The sequence below is a fragment of the Sciurus carolinensis genome, chromosome 11, assembly GCF_902686445.1.
Source record: "Sciurus carolinensis chromosome 11, mSciCar1.2, whole genome shotgun sequence".
Lineage (NCBI taxonomy): Eukaryota > Metazoa > Chordata > Mammalia > Rodentia > Sciuridae > Sciurus > Sciurus carolinensis.
The window spans coordinates 22,271,974-22,291,884 of NC_062223.1; the positions used below are offsets into that span (position 1 = coordinate 22,271,974).

The following is a 19,911-nucleotide window of genomic DNA, read 5'->3' on the forward strand; positions in this document are numbered from 1 at the left end:
GGGGTTCATTCTCTACACCAAAACCAGAACAAATGTACAAAAATAGCTCCTGTCAAGGTTGAACCTACCAAATATAAAAATACCTTCTTAATAATACTCAAAATTCAAAGCATTTTGAATTCTCCTACTTGTCCAAAATATATTTATTTACTGTTAGGTTGAAGCAAGTCACATTTGATTGTTACCATTATGTCCACTTTATCATGTCACCAATCTGTGTGCAAGAGCTTGTGTGTGTGTGTGTGTGTGTGTGTGTGTGTGTGTGTTCATGAGTTTTGTGGGAGGTGGGAAACAGACCATTTGTGGAGTGTTGCTTTCTCTGTATTTAGCTAACTGCTATATTTGATGTCATTGAATTTTTCCTGCACCTATTCTTTTAAAGGGCTATTCAGATAAAATAACTTTACTTGTTCAGATTCACTCTTAGTTTCTTTTCAGCAATTCTGGCAGTTGGTTCTGAGCAGTGCAAGGTACACCCCTTTGGGAACCAACTTTTAACTGGTTCTTTGGCTAGCAGTAATAAACATCCCTACCCATGGGTTTAGGTAGTGTCAGACTGATTATTTCATTTTAAAATTACCCACATTTATTTGCCTAATGATTTTAATAACTATTGAAATCATCACCATGGTCTTTTTTTTTTCCAAATTAATAGTCTTAAAGTTGTGATTTTCTAATTTCATGCTTTTTCCAACCATGATTTCTTCTGAATGACCTCATTGTTAACTGTTAAATGACTTTAAAATGTAATTCATACAGGAAAGATACCCTGAATGCATTTTCTTTATTTAACAACTTTCAGAGTAATGAATTGCTATCCCACCAACTTTCATAATAACAAAATGATTCCTTCCTTCCATACATTCTATATGGACTATAGTAGAAACTGCTAATAGAGATTTCTAGGTATGATAATTCAGGGAGTGCAAACTTTTGGCTAATAATACCAGTGTGCTATCTAGAAATATTGAAAAGATTCTCATGTTAGTCTTTTCTGAAAGACAAAATTAATTTTTATGCCCTCTTCCGCTAAGAGCCTCAACAGTGCTGTACAGAAAGAGCACTAGATTTGTAGTCAGAGAGAGAATTCAGTTCCTTTACCAAGTCACATTAGTCATTTCTCAACTAGTTCCTTCAAGGTTGGTTTAGCCATCTACACAACAGATGTAATTGTTCTTATCAAGTGTATCAACAGAAGATGACTCTTTCAAGTGCCAGACTTTACACTTAGAAAATTCACAGAACCAAGGAATGAAGGTAACAGGAGGGAATGGTTTTTTATTTTGGTGTTTTTTGTTTTGTTTCATTTTGATTTAATCACAGAGCATATCCGCCTTTATCTCCCAACACTGACACAATACTTCTGTGACACAACCCAAATGACCTTAAAAGTCAGGCACTCATTGGCATACAAATGAACCAATCAGAAAAAAAATTATTTGGTAGTTACAAACATTCTTAGAGTGACTGTATCCCCCACACTACATGATTGATCATGTTTTGTGCCTATTTTATATCTGACTTCAGAGACTTCAAAGAAGTAGTTGTTTAATGGATCAAAATCTTATGGAATTTGTCTCAGTATTAAACTTCTTTGGTTTCTTCATGGGATTTGAATTCATCAGTCCATGCTTCCCAATCACCTATACAAACCTCACAGAAACACATGCTATAGGTTTAGAAACATGTTAGGTTCTATTCTGTTCTGTTATTCATTAGGATGAAACCATGTCTTGCAACTGCTTCAGTGAAACAGGACTTTTTTGTCTACCAACTTCCAGACAGCCTCTTTGACATCTTTGTTCCTCAGGCTGTAGATTAGGGGGTTCAGCATGGGGTTGACGATCGTGTAAAACACAGAAGCCACTTTGACAGTTTGCCTGGAGTTTCTGGAGTTGGGCACACAGTAGAGGGAAAGGATGGTCCCATGGAAGATGGTGATGGCGGTCAGGTGGGAGGCACAGGTGGAGAAGGCTTTGCGACACCCACTGGCAGAACGGATTTTTAACACAGTCACAACAATAAACACATAGGAGGTGAGGATGATCAGTAGGGTACTCACCTCATTGAAGGTGGCAAAGTCAAAGAGCAGCAGATGGGGGAGGTGGATGTCAGAGCTGGAGACAACAATGAGGGCCGTGTACTCACAGAAAAAGTGGTTGATGACATTAAATCCAGAAAAACTCAGTTGAAGAGCATAGCACAGGAGCACCAAGGGGCCAAACATACCCCAGATATATGACCCTGCCACCAGCAGGGCACAGAGTCTCTGTGACATGACTACTGTATACAGCAGGGGATTACAGATGGCCACAAAGCGGTCATAGGCCATTACTGCCAATAAGAAAGACTCAGTCACCACAGCCGTGCAGGACAGGAAGTACTGCAGCATGCAGCTGGAGTAGAAGATTCTTTTATTTGCCAAGACCAGGTTCTCCAGCAGCTTGGGGGTGATGATGGAGGAGTAACAGAAGTCAACGAAAGAGAGGTGACTGAGGAAGAAGTACATGGGTGTGTGAAATTTGGGGTTGATCTTGATGATCATTATCATCCCAAGGTTTCCTACCATGGTGATAATGTACAGGAGCAGAAACACGAGAAAGAGAGGAACCTGAAGCTCTGGGTGGTCTGTGAAGCCTAAGAGGGCGAAGGTTGTCTCCACACTCAGATTTCTTACCGCCATCACCGTAGCTCCTTTAGGAGGGAGAGTGTGGTCGAAGACACTTGCTTCTGTCAAATATGAGATGTGTAGAGGTGAGTGACCATTATGTCATGACTGTCTCTGAGCATGAACGACACAGAACTGATGGGAAATGGGCATAAATACACAAACCAGTGAAAGGTCTGTGAGAAAATATGAATTATTTGTGTCAAAATGTAATATACATTTCAACTGTATTTTGTTTGTTTGCACAAATCAATTAAAGCCATTGAAAGAATATACTCTACTCTTAAAGAAACTATTTAGGGGAACGTAGATAAACAGGAACAATCCCATGTCAGCAGCTTTTGCCCATGGTAAGTTTACTTCCTTAATGAAATATCTTACTTGCTAAGTGATCCAGGAGAAGGATGGCACACTTTCCACCTGAGAGGAACATACACCTTATTAGGACCTATGGCCTATGTGTTAGCTTCCATTTTAGCTCAGACACCAAAGAAACATTTTGTTAATATCTCAAGATGTATTCAGTAGGAGATCTCTCAAAATTAACTAATTTTCATACTTGTAACAGCTTGTATACCAGTTTATGGTACATATGCGGAGAGTATAGCAAGTTCATTCTTTTCTTTTTGAAACCGTTGTCAGTGGAACTAAAGCCAAAAATTTACATGAGTTTCAAATTTTTTCATGCATGAGAGTTGAATTGCATTGATATCAACTTAGAATAAAAAGAAAAAGTCACAGAGAATCCCAGTTACAATATTAGGAAAATAATATTTTCACAATTTCCTAAGAAACCTGAATAAACTTACCTACCACAGAGAAACAGGCCACCACCCTCCTGTTTCTCTGTAGGCTGAGTGAAACTGGGACATCAATGATCTTATATCTAATTCTTTAACTCTGGGGACTGTTACTCTAGAGAATCAATGGCAAATTATTCCTTACAAACATCCAAACAGTTAATTAAGGCAAATTCCAGGTCTCTTATACTATCCTTAATAACTGGACTTTTCTTGAAATTACAAAGAAATATTGCATCATGATGTTAACTATGATACTTTGTTTATATATAATTAAAATGTTCTCTATACTTAACAAAATAAAGATGAAATACTACCTTGTCTACTTAAAAATCAGTGCATCTCTTTAGATTTTGAAGGAAACATATAGCAGATTCAGGCAGGTTATTCTAGCCAGCCTACAAAACTCAACAAAATGTGATCTCTTTGGTGTGGGTCCCCTAACAAGAGAAAATTCCATAACAAGTCCAACCTGCCCTACAGGTTCTTAAGTTATTTAAGCTGCATAACCCAGTGTATAGGATTGTCCTTGAAGGGTAAATGGGATAGAGGTTTTCTGAATGTTGCATAGGCCACATAATCAATTACAGATCAGACATTAAGAGTTTTAAGGAAAATCAGTAACATCCTCCAAATAATTACTCACTATTTGAGAAATAGCCTCTGTCATTTTAACAGATCCTGCTGGTAACAGTGATTGGCAAGTGGTTCCCAAGTTACCATGCAACCTCCATTTCCCATTTCGAAGAGGGTGTTGGTGACCCTACCAGTCTATCACATTAGGCATGGCAGCAATCAACCACAGTCCTCTTCCTGATGTCTCAATAGAATGTAGAACCAATATCCAGGGTTTGCACTCTTGCCTCATTGCTTCCTTCGCACAGCCTGAACTCATAAGCTCAGGAGTTCAAGAACTCACTTCCTTGACAACGCGAATATCAAAACAACATTGAGAGCTTCTTTTCAGATGATTCCCTATGACATACTGACACAACAGAGATAGCTGCAGCACCATCATCCTGCTCTGCAGTGGCCCTGAAGAATAGCAATGAAAAAAAAAATACATTAAGAACTAGAAATCTAAAATGGGGGTCATCTTTCCAAAATTGGCTTAGCAAGTTCCATGGCAATATTTTAGAAGGATAGAATGAAAAAATCCAAAATACTATTCTCTGGAATGTGTTCTCTGTATGTTCAACATATATAGACTCTGCCACCAAAATGCATTGTTGTTTCTGTAATATTTTATGAGACCAGGATATATGAGCCCGGAGTGTAAAGGAAGTGGCTCTTCTACCTATTGATGATCCAGCTGCTGAAAACTTGCTTCCTGTGAGTGAAGCCATGAACTTCAGTAGTTAGGAGGTCTCTTCTCTCCAGGGAATATGCTTCTGCTGGGGACACAGTAAGTGATGGAAGCATTAAATCGGAATTGTGACTTCCTTGACCAAGAAAGTGTGGTAGGAGTACCTTGCAGATTCCGGAGGCAGGCAGCAGGATGTCTTGTGGCTTCTACTTTCACTCTCTTTAAGCTCTGAGAGTACCATGTAAGAAGGCCAGTGGAACTTACAAGCAGGTAAGTGGCTGCTGGAGAGCACAGAGGCAGCACCGCCAACAGCCAGCACCAGTTCACCTGACATGAGCAGATGTCGTCTTGGAGTGATAAAGTGTGAGCACGGGCTGTGTTCCCATAAGTGGAGCAGTGTGCAGGCACCCTAGTGGTACTGACAGAAGATCTAACCACTCAGCTTGCTGAATGGCAAGAAATACTTTTTAGTTACTGAGTTCCATTTATTTTTTTCCCCTCATCAAATAATAACTGGAATTTATTTATTAGAGAACTTTCACAAAAGTGTGACTGCCCCAGAGAAAGAAAAAAAGAAGCAGGGTGTCCACTGGATAGGAGAGAGGAAAGCAGGAGAGGTCACAGGGGGGGATATCCTAAGTTTACTTTGTGTAATATGGTGGCCACTTATCACAGGTGGCTTTTGATATCTTGTAATGTGACAACTCTGAACTCAGGCACTACATACTTGCTTTCAAAAACTTAGTAAGGAAAAGGTAATGTAAAATGTTGCAAATTTATTTTCAGATTATATGTTGACATAATATTTTACAAATATTAGGTTGAATAAATGTATCATTAAAATTAAAAATAATTAAAATATATGCTAAGGTGCATTTCAATGAATTCATTGGTTTAAGAAATAGTAATGTTCATGAGGTAGATATCAAAAGCATCAAGTATATTGGATGACCACATGTACCCACACACTCACACATGCACATTTACATATTCAAGTATACAGACTAAGAAACAGGAATCAGAATGTAAAGAAGACAATGCAAACCATTTCTTGTCATTAGAAAATTATGGAAAACTAAGATATAATTTTATAAAACTGAGATAAACAAACACCTAATAACTTACACCTTTAACACATCAAATGTGTGTACTGATGTGGTTGTATTTTCATAAATAATATTTGACCAGGGATGTGTGTGTGTGGTGTGTGTGTGTGTGTGTGTGTTTGTGTGTGCATGTGTGTGAAAGGGGAGGGGGAGAGAGACAGAGAGGAAGGTATTTAAACCAAGCAAAACATAAAAGAACTCAAAGCAAGCCCTTTTGTGTTAGTAGGGTCTTGAGTAATGGAACCATTCATAGTTCCTTTACATTGTAGTGGAATCAGAAAATAACACAATATTTGTTATCACTACCTTCATAGATTAACTCCCTGTTATTTATTCTTTCATCTAATTTGCACAATACATCCAAGAGCTAATACATTTTACTTTGCATGCAGCTCAAAATATTTTTTTGCCTACTCAATGAAACCTTATCTTACGTTTTATTTGTTTCTGTGAGTTATTTTTTAATTACTTGTATGCTTTGAATAATATTCAACCGTATTTATTTTACATATCAAACAAAGTTTGAAGCTTTTTCTGATTGATGATATTAATCGAGCTATTAGACTTCTCTGCCAGTTTTCTGTCGTGGTCTGATGACTCCTCTCTGGCATAACTACCACCTGGTGCTCTTCACAGGAACAGGGACTTGCTCCACACCTCTTCAAGAGACCATTCTCCACTTTTTTCATGCTTCTCCCAGGTGGAGGTCAGACGAAGTAGTGGAGAACTATTTTTAAAATCCTGTCATGGATTGGTAGGAGCAGACACTCTTCATGTCATTCAGGTTACTTTAGATTGGCTTCTGTTCTTACCTTATTCTCTGCAGTTAGTGGGATCATCAATGTCTTGATTAGTGCTTCTATTTACTAACATTTACTAACTTCTACCTTTTAGAAGTTTAACTAAAAGAAAATGCTCACACAGTTGCCATGCTACACCAAACAGCACATCTAGACCTGTGGTCTGTTTCCTGATATTTATTCTTTTATTCATTGTCTATTTTGTGTCCAGCACGCTATATATTTGATGTAAATATTCTGTTGACCTTTTGGACATTGTTAACCTCATCCAAATAGCTTCAGATTTTTAAATTGAACCAATTTTGTTTAATTAAAGAAGCTCCCAGCCATTGCTTCTTCACTTTCATTTTCAATTCAGTCCCTATGATACCTCCTTCCAGGGTACAGTGGAGTCTCTGAGTGCTTATACCCATGTTGAACTCACACACATTTAACAAGAAGTATGAAAATTTGAGATAGTTTGCCCAGAAGTTAGTAATCTCCAAAACATTTTAGCACTACATGCAGTTTGAGTAAATATATTTTTATGAAATTCTGTATATTTCTATTCAAATGTCTCCTTTCACAGAATCCTTCTCTGAAAATCTAACAAATTGTTATTCTCTTACCTAATTCATGTACTTTCAAAACTGTAGAAAAATATTTTAATACATATAATAATTTAATTGACAATTACTGATTTTGATTACCTTATGTCTGACAGACTTTCTGCTGATTTGGCAAAACATTGTGCTATTAATAAATAAACACACTCAGTTTTATTCTTACTTTTTTTTCCTATGTTGTCCTTTATCATCTTCTTTCTTATTGTATTCACCACCCCAAGATCAAAAGAAATTCATCCTCTCTCCATATACATGCCAATGTATCACAAAGAACAAACTAGTTTATTGTCAAGGATATTCATTAATAATGCTCAATTTATCATAAATGTGCCAGAAGAGGAAAATCATTTTTCTCAATCTTCAATAACAAAAATGTCAAACCCCTAACTCTGCCACACACACAGAAGTACAGAGTTTAGTAGTGGAATTAAGACTGAAGGTTCCCATTTTGTTTCCCAGAGTGAACCAATCTTCAGTTGCATTATCTGGAGAATGTGTAATATAGTATAACAGTAATTGCCCAGAATCATGGTGATGTGTGTGTGACCCCTGCATTAGGACTAAAATATAAGTGATGTACCTATTAGGTGTATGCTTTAAAATGATCTACTATCATATAAAATGTTTGGTGATATATATTTATAGCAAAATGAAGTTAAAGGCTTTATTTGCAATGAATAGAGTTTACTCTAGGAAAATAATTAATATTTAATCATTAAGATTCTGCAGAGTAACATATCAGATATGTGCACAGGACATATCCTGAGAGACCTTGGCAACACAAAGTGTAATTAGTAAGGGAATAGAGAGATCAAATTTTGATATTTTTTCAGAGTCAGAAAATTTCTGGTTTAAACCAAACCTGTGAATAATTGGTTCAGAGGATATTTGAATCAAAACAGTTGCAATCATGCCATAATTATTTAGCAAACAAAGTCATTCCATGAAGAATTAATGTGTAATCAACTAAAATGTTGCAAAGTTTATACAGACTGATTCTTAACTTTATTGTACTATCTCCTCTGTTAGTAAGTAGAATTTACACAATCAACTTTGACACTCACTTTTTTTTTTTTTTTTTTTTTGGTCATTTCTCAGGAACTTCAAATAAACTCAATGTTTCATTTATTGATTGATTTTACAGTTCAAGCTATTACTGAGCTTCATCCTCAGCCCAAATCAACATTTCAGTTGATAGTGAAAGTTAAGTCTAACATCACTTCCTGTAGCATAACAAAGTACAGCAGGCTGTTGAAGAGAAAGGAAAGAATTCAGCAGAATTTTAAGACAATGTGTTCAAGCTGCTCATTAGTACACACATTCTTCCATATACACATTCCTATTCAACTCTGACTGCTCTATGTATGTGCAGATTTCCACTGTATCCCTGACATTCTCATTATTAAAATGAATTTAAAGAATCCCTCTTTACTCCTAGGCTGGTGGCTAAAACAGCAATCTGCTTCCTTCTTCACATGGCCCTCTTCCTCATGTATCTGTATTTTCCTTTACTATCTCCTATGAGAACAAACTTTCTGGATTTAGTTTCCCCAATCCTCTGTGATCTAATTTTGATCCATACCTGAATTATAACTACAAAGATGCTATTTTCAAATATGGTCACTTCAGTGGTTCTGAGTGGATATTTTAGGGGACAATATTCAACTTGTAACACATTAATTCACAGAGCTATTTTGCTAAACATTGAAATAAACAAAAACCAAATGATCAAATAATTGTCTTAAAACATAGATTTGAAACTCTGAGTAGTGAACTGAATAAATCGTTCAAATCAGTGTGAGAACCACTGAAAAAATTTAGGATGGTAAATCAAATTCCTTTGGAAATCTAAATCTTCAACAGAATAGTGTGGGGTGATTCATCAGCTTCCTAAAAGCTCTCCTTCACATCTTTGTTCCTGAGGCTGTAGATCAAAGGGTTTAGCATGGGGATGACCACTGTGTAAAAGACAGAACCTACTTTGACAATGAGGCATTAGTTTTTGGAGTTGGGTACACAATAAAGGAACAAGACAGTCCCATGAAAAATGGTGATGGCAGTCAGGTGGGAGGTGTAGGTTGAGAAGGCTTTTTGGCGTCCACCAGTGGAGGGCATTTTCATGACAGTGACAAAGATGGATAAGTACTGAGGATGATGAAAGGGCTGCTCACCTCATCAAATATGGTGATAATGAAACAAAGCATTTGACTGAAGGAGGGATCTGAGCAGGAGACAGAGACAATGGCAGAGTGCTCACAGACAAAATTATTGATGACATTAGACCCACAGAAGGATAATGCCAAGACAAAATAGGTGAGTGTCAGGGAGGACACTATACCCCATGTGTAGGTTCCAGCCACTAATGATGCACACAGCTTCTGGGACATGATGACTGTGTAGAGGACAGGGTGACAAACTGTCACAAACTGGTCATAGGACATCACTGCCAACATGAAGGTTTCCGCCACTACAAATATGCAAGCCAAGAAGAATTGTGTGATGCATCCTGTAAAGGAGATGGCTCTGTCTTCCATAACCAGGTTCTCCAGAAGTTTGGGGGTCACCATAGTGGAACAACAGAAATCAATAAAGGACAAGTGGCTAAGAAAATAGTACATAGGGGTGTGAAGTTTGGGATTGATCCTGATGATCAGGATCATTCTCAGATTTCCGACAACTGTGACTGTATAGATGGTCAGGAACACCAGGAACAGGTGCACCTGAAGGTCTGGGAACTCTGAGAAGCGAAGAAGGATGAAGGTGACTTCAGAAGTCTGATTTGCCTCAGCCAACAGCAAGACTGTTGAGGAAGAAAAATATGAAATGAGAATAAAAGTATAATGATCTAGTAGTCATAGAATATTTACCACATATAAGGCAATGTTCCAAAGCATTAAAAATATTTATCTAGCTCTCAAAATGAAACAATGAATTATAAACAAGTAGCTCCACATACATATGAGGAAAATGGGGCATATACAAAATGTGGCACTCATTTACATTTAGACAGCTTAATACCTATGAGCTGAGTTTTGGAGCAGATCCTCAGTGGCAGAAGTTAAGTGAAGCCATTTCCTTTAGAAGAGAGAAAGCTTTTCTGCAGTGTTATAGAAAACATGTTCCAGAGTTCCTCATTAAATTTAACAGCATGAATGTAGCAATGACTGTGTATTTAATGCTAAAATGTATAAAGGAAGTATTGGAGAGGAAAAGCAGAGAGGGGTCAATCAGACCAGGATACCCTGTCTGAGGTCCTATGTTTTTAGGAGTTGCCCCAGCAACCTCTGAGGCATAAAACATGTGGACATTAAAGAAAATAAGCTCTCTGTTGATCCTTCCCTGTGTCACTACACTTGTCTCAGTGTTCCAGAATAAGGTAGCAACCTGGTAAAAAGAGGAGGACATATTTTTGATGCATTGCTTCACCATTTTTTCTTTTCCTCCTCACAGATTTTCTCATATGCCCTGATGCTTCTAATGTACTCATCCAGATCCATTTTTATTTTTTTAAACTTTTCATTAACTTTCAATCATACAACTTTACTAGTCCCATTATGTTATGAAATATTTGCAGAATCTCAGAATTTGAAATAAAAATAAAATGTTTTTTCCCCAAGTCATCTGTGTTCTTCAGAACAGGCTGGAAATTATGGTAATAGTAACCGAAGGCTGAGTAACTACCCTCACCCTCTCTGGCAATAGGAACATTTTCACTCTACATATTGAAGAAGGGTTTGATTGAAGATACATCAATGATCATCTTAGGAGTTTTGAGTGATGCAATCATTGTTATATTTGTATATGTTATTTTCAGAAAGCAAAAATGTGTTCTGTTTGCAGAGAGGTCATAATCACAAAATTGCCTATTCATTTCATCGTCATATAAAAAACAAATTGAGCCAATAATAAGTGCAACTCTAAAATGTTCAAGTGAACACAAGATAATTAGTATGAATCCCATAAGCAGAAGACTCTAGTTTTAGTTTTGTACTACCAGCTCAAGGTAAAAAGAACTTGCACCTCCTTTATAGCTAATGGCTATGTTTTACACTCAAACTGTACTTCCTTCATGAGGAAAAATAAATCATCAGGAGAGTGCAAACAACTCACCACAGAACAGCACCACTAGAGAAGCCCAGATCTCAGAAATGGAGATTTAAAATCAATTTTAGGCTTTGGTATTTGCTGTGTTATCTCTTGTAACTCACTCAGATTTTCCTTCTTTATGGATAAAGCAAGACTAATAATGGAAAGATAATACCTATTTTGAATATAAGCATTAAATTAGGAAATGATGTTAATATGTTTATTTAATGTCTAACAATTATGCAACCCAGGAAATGGAGGTTCCCTCAGATTTTCCCATTTTAATTTTAGTTCAGTGATGAACTGGTGCTGTTTTTCAAACTTCATATTATTATGAAATACTGAAGAAACAGAGCAAACATCAACGAGGGCAGTAATGAACACGTGAGTGCAGTTTAGTACTTCAAGGTAAGTTCAACTGTTCAACTCTCATTCCTGGGTCTCTCTCACTACTCATTCACAGCCTTCCTGAAATAACATTTTCTGACTTCCCCTTTGTTTTCTCATGACAATCTGACTCTTTTTGGTTCTCCACTTCTCATCTCGGGTTTTGCCTGGGGACGATTTACCAAACTGCAATGTTCCCTGGTGGATAATGGGAGCAGAGGCTCAGTCTCCTCCCTGTAGTGCTTCCACCTGCCTGTGAGAGCATCCTTTCCTCATCCCTCCATTCCTGTGGTTCTTAACAAGTGATGGTTTCAAACACTTCAATTCATCTCTATCACTTAGTTTATTCAATTTAAATTTATCATTTTAATTTGACTTAAGACTATACCTAGCTATTCCCCAGTGTTCAACCTTCTTTAATCATGCCAATATTCTCAGTTTATTTCTTGGTTTGTTTAATTTTCTTTCACTTTTACCTAAATATACTATTTCCTTGGTCAACTGATGCAGCATTTGTAATACATAAGGTCTTAGTTGAAAATCACTATTACAAAGAGGTGTTCCCTTTTTACTCCACTTATAGCTTCTTAGTGTACCTACAGATGTTACCATAAGGGAATGCAATGTCATGAAATGTCTGTTCACTATTACTTACACAGAGCATACTCTTATTTCTACAAGACTTTGAAATGTTGACAGTATTCCTAGATTTTATAACATTTTTTTCAAAAATTTGCAGTGTGACTACTAGACATATGGCAGATATTTTGAGAGCACAAAACAAAAACAAAACAGGACTAATACTCAAAAGAAAGAAGGAGAGATTAGAACTTAAATATCTGAGCTCTGAGAAGATGAACTAGGTAGGATGGTCTTTGGAATAGGAGAGTTCCCTGCTTTAAAAGGTACAGAACTTCAATGACTCCTAAATAGTATAAAATAGCAAATGACACATGGTCAATCTGAAACCAACTCACCTGAAGATTTTGTTCTTATTTTTTGATAGACTGCAGGGAATCCAGGGAATTTTTACTCAGAACTCAAATATTATTTAAATATTAAGAATTTATGAAATACGTCAGGCATCCACAATGAATTTTAGTTAAATTTTCTAGGAATGTGTTTCAGAAAAATTCAGGGAGAAAAGGGATAGAAAGGTGGAGAAGAAAAAGAAAGGAAAAAAGAGAAATTTAGAAGCTTATTCTGACTTGTAGGCAGAAAATAAAATGAAGGACTTACTTATACCTCTATGACCTGAGGGATTTAGACCATGGAGAATTTTACTAAATTATTTTGAACACAGAAATTAGATTACATGTCTTAGGTGGCATTGAGCAAGAATGCATTTTCTTCTTAATCACTTGAGACAATGCCTCATCAAGCCTACTCCATTAATTTATTTTAGAACTTTTAACTGTGGGAAATGTATAAACTGACTTGGAAAAAATAATAACTATAATAAATTATAAAAGAAAAGGTAAATACATGGTAATGCAATAATTAAGAATTAACTGCTCTTAGCAATTGCTATATTATTGTTCTCATTTTCTACATGTCATGTGTGTCCTTGAATGTATACATGACAGAATATGACTTCTGACTTTTTCATTTAAGATAAAATAATCATTGGTGTCCTTGGAAACACTGTTTCACATTATTACAATGAATTTACGCTTTCTTTAAAATATAACCCACTATGCTTCCAAGTTTATACAGTACAATGAGTTAGATATATTCATGCCCACACTTTCTTAAAAGTTACTTGAAATATTAAGTAGTTGGTAAACATAACAGAAGTCTGAAGTAAACAGAGATTATTGATCACAGGACATAAAGACTTTATTATGAATGACTCAGCATTGTTCCAGAGTTCCAGAGTTCTCTCTTAAGGGAACAGCAATCTTTACCCTACCTCTGGCACCTCTGCACCCTGCATTCACTATGAAGTCAACTTCTGTAAAAGAGAAAATGATGACAGCCTTCCATGTCATTTGTATATCAGTATTTTTATGCATCATGACAAATTGCTCACAGTTCAGTGGCTTAACTAATGCATTTTTTTTTTTAACTTCACACTTTCTGTGGGGTAGAAGTCATGTCACAGCTAAGCTGGATATTGGTATTTGAGGTCTCACCAAGCTGCCATTAAGTTTCTAGTCGCAGCTAGATTCTGAATCAAAGGTGAGACCAGGGAAAGATCTTCTTCCATGCTCTTTGAGTTCTTGACAGAGTTTGTGTTCTTGAAGATGCTGAACCTCTATGGTTTGAATATGGTGTATGTCACCCAGAGCCCGTTAAAATTAAAAGATGATCCCATGGGTGGCACCACTGGGCTGTGGTGTGACCTTCAAGAAGTGGGGCCTGGAGGGAGGTCCTAAGGTCATTGAGGGCATGAAGAATTTCTCATGACTCCTTAATAGTTCCAAGAAGGTTATTATAAAACCTGAGTTTGTTCCCATCTACTTCTTTCTGTTCCTGTTGGAGATGTGACCACTTGCTTCTGCTTATGGACCCCCACCATGGTTCTCCATTCACTACACTCACCAGAAGTCAAGAAAATGGGGTCACTAATCTTAGCCTTTGAACATCCAACAATGTGAACTAAATGAAAATTTTTCTCTATAAAAAGTGAGCTGCCTCAGGCATTTTGTGGTAGCAATGCACAACTGACTATTACAGGGGCTAATGTCACCTTTTCTTGCTAACCATCGGTCAGCAACCACTTTGATATCCAAGAAAACTCTTTTACCTTCTCACTTCATCTCCCTCTCCACAGGCCCTCTCAACATGAAATGATTGTTTCAATGCCTTAAATGATTTCATGTATGAACACTTCATTAAAATGTCAGGTCCTTGAATCTGTTCTATCCTGTGTCTAAGACTTTAAGATAATAGCTTCCCATTTTTATCAAGTTTAATGACTCTGATGCTATCAATGTAATAGGCTGGTGTCATGTTCAGGTGGTTCCAATGTCTTCAAATTATTTTAGGAAAAAGAACTGGGGAGTTAACATAGTGCTATGCCAAATGTTTAATAAATGCTTTTTATCTATCTCATGGGAATGTAAGCTGTTTCTGATTTCCTATTAAAATTAAGAAAACATTAATTTTGTCAATTCAGATGACTACATGCTGAATATCTTAAGCCTTATTTGTCATATTAGGACCTACTACTTGGTTGAGTTTGCCATAATCTACAGTCATCTTCAAGATTCATCTGGTTTCCTTCTGTTAGAAGAACTTACATTTTTTTCTACTATAATTCCACTGAAGACATAGTTTTATAGTTTTATGTTCTGAAAAATCTCTGTACCATCTTTATTTTAGAAGGTTATTTCTTAGATATAGGAATGAAATTCTACCTATTTTTCACCAATTGAAAAATGTCAATCCTTGCCTTCTACCTTCTCATCTGTCACTAGAGGGTCAGCCACAGTCTTCCACCTCAAGTAGGATGTGGAAGATAACAATTCATTGATGCTATCTCAAATGACAATTTCTTTTTCCAGCCTGCATTTATAAACCACATGTTATTTCTCATTTCTCAACAGACACTTAGGTGATTTCTTTACCTTGGCTATTATTCAAAAATGCTGAAATGACCACAGGAGGACCGATATCTCTTACACATACTAATAACAATTCCTTTAAATATATGCCCAGAAATAGAACTGCTGGATCATATGGTGATTGTATTTTTGCTTTTCTGAGGATGCTCAGAATTATTCTTCAATATTGTTATATTAATTTGTATGCCCACCACCAGCATGCTGGGGTTCCCTTAAATGCTGCATGCTCTCAGTTGTAAGTGGAATCTAAAAAAAGTCAAACTCATAGACTCAGCTAGTAGATGTGGTTACAGAAGCTGGGAAAGAAGAGAAAGGGGAAAAGTGGAGATGTTGGTCAAAAGGGATGAGGTTTCAGATAGACAGGAAATATACAATTCTATGCACAGCATGGTTGCAATGATTAATAAAATGCATTGCACAAACGGAATGCTCCTTGATAAAATTCTAAGAGGATATCCCAAAAAATGCATTGCACAATTATAAATTGTCAAAAGAATAGTATTGAAAAATCTCTTCACTAAAAAATAAAGGTAGGTAATTGATGTGATGATAACATTAATCAGTCTGATTCAATCATTTCACAGTGTAAGCATACAACTGAACATCATATCGTACACCTTAAAGATATACAGTTATTATTTGCCATTTCGTACAAAGGCAAATTGCAAAAATCACATTTTTAAAAGAAGTTGGAAGCAAACAGAAATAGATAATTAAGTTCCTAAATAAGTTTGAGACCTTCACTAATGAGCTGGCAGTAGCTAGCATTTTGCTCCATCCCATGTATTTTGTGATTCTTTTAGCAGGTGGGAATTCTGGTTTGGTGCTTTCAAAGGGTTGTGACTAGCATATCAACAAAACCCAGCAATGCTTTGTGAATATATACAAAATTATATTTATAAAAAAAAAACTTAAGAACCCTAAATGTAGCTTGTCTTTCTTTTCTCTCCTTTCTTGATTTGTTTCCTTTATTTCTTTCCTTCATCCCTTTAAATATGAACTTAGGTTTCTAATTTGAAACCTGTCTTCTTTTTTAAGGTAGGCACTTGTCACTTAAAAACTTCCCTCTTAAAGTTGCTTTTGCAGAGTCCTATAAGTTTTGGTATGTTGTATTTCCATTTCTGTTGACTCAATGTATTTCTTTTTAATTTCCCTTTCACTTTCTCCTTTGATCCATTGGGTGTTTAGCAATGTGCAGTTTAATTACCTTATTTTTTTATGTAATACTTTCTCCTGTTACTGATATAGTTTCATACACTTTTGGATAGAAAAGATAATGAATATATTTCAATATTTATGGATTTTTTACTTCTTTTGTGGATTAACTCGTGATTTTTGCTAGAAAATATTTTCTACATGTTTCAGAATAATGCAACCATTTTCTTATACCACACACACAAAATAAATTCAAAATGTTTGAAAGATTTAAAATGCAAAATGTGAAATGTATAGGAGAAAACATAGGAATTAAGCTCCTTGATGTTGAAATCAGTAATGATGTTTTGGATTTTATATCAAAAACATAGGCAACAAAGCATAATTAAACAATGGGGAATATATTAGACCAAAAGATTTCTGACATAAAAGGAAATAATCAACAAAATGGAAAGGTAATCTGTGGAAAGGGAGAAAATATTTGTAAACTATAAATCTTTTAAGAGTAATAACCCTACTCTCCAGTGAAAGTTTATCACTTGAAGCAAATACACAAGACAATTTTAAAAAAGCAGGCAAAACCTTAAATAGACATTTTTCCAAAGAATACTTGCAATTATGCAACAGGCATATGAAAATATGCTTAACATAACTAATCACCAGGGAAAGGCACATCAAAACCACAATGTGATATCACCTCAGGCTTGCCAGTATGGCTATCACAAAGAATCAAAGAGGTGGAAGTCAGGGAACCCTCATATACTCTTGATGGGAAAGTGACATGAGGCATTTATTGTGGAAAACAATGTAGTACTTCCTGAATAAATTAGAAACAGACCTACTTGTTATTTAGAAATGCCATGATACACACTCTCCAATTTTTTCCCTAATAATTATTCACCTTTTTAAAAGAAGGACAGCCTGCCATTTGTAACAATATGGAAATGACTGGAGGACATGTATCTTGCTCAGTGAATTAAGCTTGACATAACATGGTCTCACTTCCATGTAGAATCTAAAACAAATTTTAAAAGTCAAACTTGTAATGGAGAGTAGAACCATAGCTATGAAAACCTGGGGTTTAGGGGATAAAGAGTAGAAAATGGTCAACTGAAACAAGCCTTCAGTTATAAGGTGACTAGGAACTGCATGTAAAACATGGGGACAATAGTTAATAAGAATGTAGCTTATTTTATTTTTCATTTGTTTTTTTCATTAACTTTTTTGAAAGTGATAAATATATTTTTTAAATTCTTCATACATGTATATAGTGTAATAATGTCTGACTCATTCTACCATCCTTATCAACCCCACAGGCCCCCACCCCTTCTCTCCTTCTCCTCTGTACACTTCAAAATTCCTTCAAGAATGCAGCTTATTTTAAATATTTGCTAGCAGAGCAATATCAAGGATCTTACTGTCCAAAATTTGTGATGATAAGAGGGGATGTTAATTATCTTGACTGTGGTAATCATTACACAACATGTACTTTTTCTTTTCACATTTTTATTGGTGCATTATAGTTCTACATAATGATGGAATTTGTTATTACATACTCATATGTGCACATAATAAACCATACAGCAGTATAATTTGGCCAATATCTCTCCCCAGCACTCCCTCCCCACCCTACCTCACACATCCTGGACCCTTTCCTCTGATCACTTCCCTTTGCTTCTCATGAGATCCCTGCCTCCCCATCTTTCTTTTCCTTTTTCCTATCTTCTACATATGAAATAAAACATATGACCCTTGACCTTCTGAGTCTGACTTACTTCACTCAACATAATCATCTTTAGTTCTATCCATTTTCCTGCAAATGACATAACTTTATTTATCTTTAGGGCTCCTCCTTTGTGTATATATATCACATTTACTTTATTCACTCATCCATTGATGGATGCCTACGCTGGTTCCATAGTTTGGTCATTGTGAATTGTGATGCTAAAAACCTGGGTATGCATGTATCATGCATGTAACATCCTTTGATTGTATCCACCCTTCCTGTAAGCCCCTTTCCTCTTCAGTAAAAAGTCCCCTTGTATTTTCATGTTATGTTTTTTTTACTGTTGCTATATTTTAGATTCCATATGTGAAATGAAAAAAAAAAAATACAATACTTGTTTTTTTGAGTCTGACTTATTTCACTTAACGTGACCTCCTGTTCCATGCATTTTCCTTCAAATGACATGGTTTTGTTATTCTTTGTGGTGAAATAGTACTCTGTCCTGTGTATAGGACATGTTTTCTTTACTCATTTTTAAATTAATAGGGGTTTAGGCATAATAATTTGGTTATTATGGTAGAAGAGATCTGTCTATATCAGCTTTTCAGATCTGAGGAAGGCAGGCACCTGTCAGGACGCAGTGAAAACCCCAGGAGAGTCATCCCTAAGACACATAAATAAATTATGGGATGACTGAGTCATGAAAACTTTTGTTCCTCCATTTTGATGGCTTCCTTAGTACTCCATGGAAGACTTCTCTTCCCTTTTTAACTCCAGCAGAGCTTCCAAAACTTTTAGGATAAATCCCTATTCTAAATCTACTAGGTTTAACAATGAAAAGTAGTTATTTTCTTGTCCTGATAAAACATTGGCTAATATACAAAGTCTATCTTTACCAGAATTAACAGCAATGGACAAACCATTCTTTATTAACAAATTACACTTCTTATCTTTAATCTCAATAGTACAATTACATGGGAGGGCAATTATACCTCATCAGTCAAATTCTCCAAGGTGTATGTATGTGGTTACTATAAAGAGGTCACAAAAAGCACAATGCAGGTAAAGGATTACACACATTATGGAATACTTTTATGTTGTACCATATATTAAATGTACATAATTATGACTATATGTTGGAATATGTATATACATATCTATAAGGGCTTACTTAAGCTAAGTTATATGTAATTACATATAGTATATATAATAAAATAATTTCTAACTTTCTGTAATAAGTTTCAATAGGATAACAGGATAAGATGCATCAGTATTTTTTCTGCTTTTGCACATTTATCCTTAATAGGTCTACAGCAAAAGTTCTTCATGAAAGAAAAGTTGCATTTTCCAAGAATATCACTTTTTTAAAGGAACTGGGTTAAGAAAATCTCATCGATATCTCCTCCTACTAATCTCCCTTCTCTTTTCCCTATATTATTGAACAAGTCATAGAGAAGAATTTTATCCTGAAATATCTAATCTCAGTTCTCATGGACAAATACCAAGAAAAGAAATTGCTAGGTTCTTTGAGAAATTTTTCTATAACTTCATATAGTATTTTACAACTGTCTTCAAAGTCATTTTGTCTTTTACCCTCATCTGAAATGTATGAACATTCCAGTTGCTCACCATTATGTGGAATTTCACTTGCATTCATTTTCAATTATTTGTTCTTTTCTAACTGGAGGGTCTGAATTTTAGTC

The 19,911-nt window shown here is 35.8% G+C and overlaps 1 protein-coding gene and 1 pseudogene across 1 annotated transcript; both read right to left on the minus strand.

The window, feature by feature from the left end:
* Positions 1-1,744: 1,744 nt before the first annotated feature.
* LOC124960424 (olfactory receptor 5D14) lies at positions 1,745-2,683 on the minus strand. Its single transcript, XM_047519180.1, has one exon. It carries the CDS (start codon positions 2,681-2,683, stop codon positions 1,745-1,747), a length of 939 nt encoding a protein of 312 aa, XP_047375136.1.
* A 6,492-nt stretch (positions 2,684-9,175) lies between these two features.
* Positions 9,176-19,865, minus strand: LOC124959182 (olfactory receptor 5D13-like; annotated as a pseudogene).
* Positions 19,866-19,911: the final 46 nt, after the last annotated feature.